At 37.8% G+C, this 3,480-nt stretch overlaps 1 protein-coding gene across 1 annotated transcript in view; it reads left to right on the top strand.

The window, feature by feature from the left end:
* The window catches only part of LOC107707714 (CMRF35-like molecule 1), a 5,283-nt gene extending 3,954 nt beyond the window's left edge, over positions 1-1,329 (top strand). Inside the window, exons 5-7 of the mRNA XM_016511807.1 lie at positions 649-753; positions 843-877; positions 974-1,329. Of these exons, the coding sequence (XP_016367293.1) occupies positions 649-753; positions 843-877; positions 974-1,312 (479 nt within the window). The 3' untranslated portion in view covers positions 1,313-1,329. The remainder of the gene's footprint in view (positions 1-648; positions 754-842; positions 878-973) is intronic.
* Positions 1,330-3,480: the final 2,151 nt, after the last annotated feature.

Raw genomic sequence — 3,480 nt, 5'->3', positions numbered from 1 at the left:
CAGGGGCGAGATCAAAACAAAACAACGGTCACGAATTAGAAGTACAAATTGAGGATTTGTAAAGAAGAATCTTGGAGGATTTCTATATAAGCCAAGAGGAGACTGGTTTTCCTTTGCTAAAGTAAGGAAACTTTGCTTCCTTTTCTCCTATAAACAAACGTTGGTTTTCACGAGACTCACCGGCCCATGCGCAGTGCTGAACTCATACGTCATCCTCCCGGAGCTGCTTCCGTGTACAACAGTGAGCGCAAGCTACATTAAAGTGATTATTACGTTTTTTAATATGGATATTTTTCTTACAAAAAGGCATCAATTCGCTATACAGGAGGCCTTTGTTCACCCCCCGGAGCCGTGTGAGACACTTTTTTTATGGATGGGCGCTTTTTATTTAACTTCTTTTGGACTGATGCATGCAACACCCGCTGAGTGGCATTAAACAGCTTGGAAGATCAAAGACAATTTTAATATAACTCCGACTGGATTCGTCTGAAAGAAGAAAGTCATATACACCTAGGATGACTTGACGGTGAGTAATTTATGGGCTAATTTTCATTTTTGGGTGAACTAACCCTTTAATAGCACAATAGCCAAAATGACTTATATCAACTATTGTTCATTTGACAGTTGTTATTTTAATGTTGTGTTCAGATCTGTCTTCTGTCGCTGGCGGTCTGGGTTCGGTTCTGCTGGTTCTGGTTCTGTGTTCTGGAACATTCCTCATCCTGAAAAAGAGGAAGAGGAAATCTGGGACAGGTAACAGTTTATTTGTGATTATAAAGTCCTTTTTGAGTGTTTGAGTTGATTTAACTTTGTCTTTTTCTCTCTTTTCATGCTCCATTCAGCTTTATTTCAGCAAAATGTGCAGTACAATACGGAGGTGGGTGATCAAATCTTTACCTGTAGAAGATCAGAAATGATTATCAGTATTATCTATATAAGCTAGTAAATTATTGATGTATATGTTGTTTTTCAGAGTGTCCACATGTATGAGATTGCAATCAGTGACACTGGACCATCTGATGTCATCGCTGCAACATCTTCATCCAATCAGACGCCTGCATCGCACCTCAACACCCGCCCACAAGTCTCTGCTGTTTATGCTACAGTAACCAATCAGCAGCCTGATTCAAACCCCAGTCGCATCCACTCAGCCAATCAGGTGACGGATACCGACTGTGATTATTATGCCAATATGAAGTCACCTGAACCAACAACAGACTGCAGAACAGAACTGATTTACGCAACAGCGACACATCCGCAAAACGTCAAGACAAACGACGGCCCGATATATTCAATGATCAAACATAAATAAAAAAAGAGAAAAACGTTCTTCCAAAGACATCTGCACTGATGTTCCAAGTGAAAAAAAAAACTGGTACATGCTACATATTTTTAATGAATCAATATGTTGACACACTTTTCTGAGTTGTTATCAGTATTTTAAAAACTATGTAATTTTACTAACAAGAAAAGTGAACTTAAGTATTCTTTGTAAATTATTCTTAGTAAATCTCATTTACAGTTAAATAAGATGAAAATGTAAATATATTGTGGATAAGCTTAAAACGTTTTAGGCACCGTTCTCACAGGTGTATTATACAGGTCTGTATTAAGCACTGTTCACTTGTGCTCGGATCAATGAAAACATCTTAATACCAGTTGTAAACAGGGCCTGAAATCGGCTCCAAACTAACGGCCCTGCTATAATAAACAACAGAAACCATCACAGAAATTCGAATGGTTTCCTCTACAAATACCATTACAAACATTACAAGCCATGAACTATTAACCATTAAAACCATTACAAAATGGTTTCCTGTAGTGTGTTTTGGGAGATATTCCATTAGGATGTAATGATTTTAACAAGCCACTAATAAAAGTTGACAAATTACCTGTAGAGACCCACAGAGACCATTACAGTTTCCATTAAAACCAATACAAGTCCCATTATAACCAGTAAAACCATTACAAATTCTGTGATGGTTTCTATTGGGGTTTTTTCAGCAGGGGGTGAACTCATGAAAAATGGACTATAACTATTGAAGGTTAACTTGATGAAACTGAGAGCAGTTACGGAAGCTAAAATCTTGAATTTGATCAAATATACACTCATGAATGCAATTGCTGTGCTGTTTAGGTCTGTATAATAAATGGACAGAAGGTCAGTGTCATTGTGAAGATGTCGTGTAAAGCTGGATGTGGTTAGAGAGACAGAAAGGGAAGGAAATATGATGCTGCATTTCTTCACTCAGTACGGAGGAGAAAGACTGTAACGTTTGTCACAGAATTTGGTCTCATATTTCAGTAAAATGTTCAGCATGTGTGTCGTTCTGCTCGTCTTTTCCAGCATCTCTACAGGTGAGTTCAAGACTCCGAGGTCTTTTGTACAGAGTTGTACATGTTTTCATGTTTTTTTTTATTACTGCATGATGATTTGATGCTTATATTTGCACATTATTATTCAGTTCTAATACCTATTTCTCACACATAACAGCTCTATATAATGATATTTCTGTTTTCAGCTGTTGTTGGTGATCCAGAAACAGTCATAGGACACAGAGGAGAGAGAGTTGACATCAGATGCAGATATGAAGCTGGATATGAATCAGATTCAAAGTATTTTTGTAAAGGAGCGTGTATCTTTGGATTTAGAAAAATCATGGTGAAATCGGGATCTTCAGCTGAAGACGAGAGATTCTCTCTGACTGACGACACGACGGCCAGAGTTTTCACCGTCAGCATCACTGATCTGAGAACAGAGGATACAGGACGATACTGGTGTGCTGTGGAGAGGCCTTTAACTGATGTCTATTCAGAGATTATGTTGATTGTTAAAGGTAAGTGGTAGGTAAGTGTTTTTTTTATTAGCTGTTGTTTAAATTAACTGCATGGAAATAAGCCGAGAGCAATCATTTAGTCTTTAAGTCTTGTAAGCTGCCTGCTTAGATTTGAATGTGTTGATTATAAAATACAGCAATAATACAGCCACTAGTGTGCATTATAGTGATCTTACCACAGTTAAGGGGTTTTATTCATGCAACACAAAACAGTACTAAAAACAGATTAAATGGATGAAAATATAATAAGATAATAAGACCACTGAGGTTTCAACCATCAACACTTTTACAAACACACTGTCATATTTCAATACAACAGAGCAGAATCAACAATCCACCAGCATCACAATCACAGAAAGAAAAGAAAAAACAATCACAGATCAGTACAGCTCCTCAACAGGGCAGTTCATCAGTTCATCAATGTGATGATCTATAAGTAATTTTAAAGGATGTTAAATGTGTGTAACAGGTGATGTCTTGCACACAAAGTCTGTCGTCTACGTCTCTGTGGGGTTAGTCATCGTGATGATCATCTTCCTCTCTGCACTGATGGTGTTGTGTAGGAAGAGAAACAAGAAATCACCAAGAGTTACACAATCGGGGCTTTCACCGCAAGGTCAGATTTAGAAACTAAACACACAGG

This window comes from Sinocyclocheilus rhinocerous, unplaced genomic scaffold (genome assembly GCF_001515625.1).
Source record: "Sinocyclocheilus rhinocerous isolate Xijiao unplaced genomic scaffold, SAMN03320098_v1.1 scaffold655, whole genome shotgun sequence".
NCBI classification, from domain to species: Eukaryota; Metazoa; Chordata; class Actinopteri; order Cypriniformes; family Cyprinidae; genus Sinocyclocheilus; species Sinocyclocheilus rhinocerous.
The sequence above is the reverse complement of the archived record's forward strand: the minus strand, read 5'-3'. Positions and strand labels throughout refer to the sequence as shown.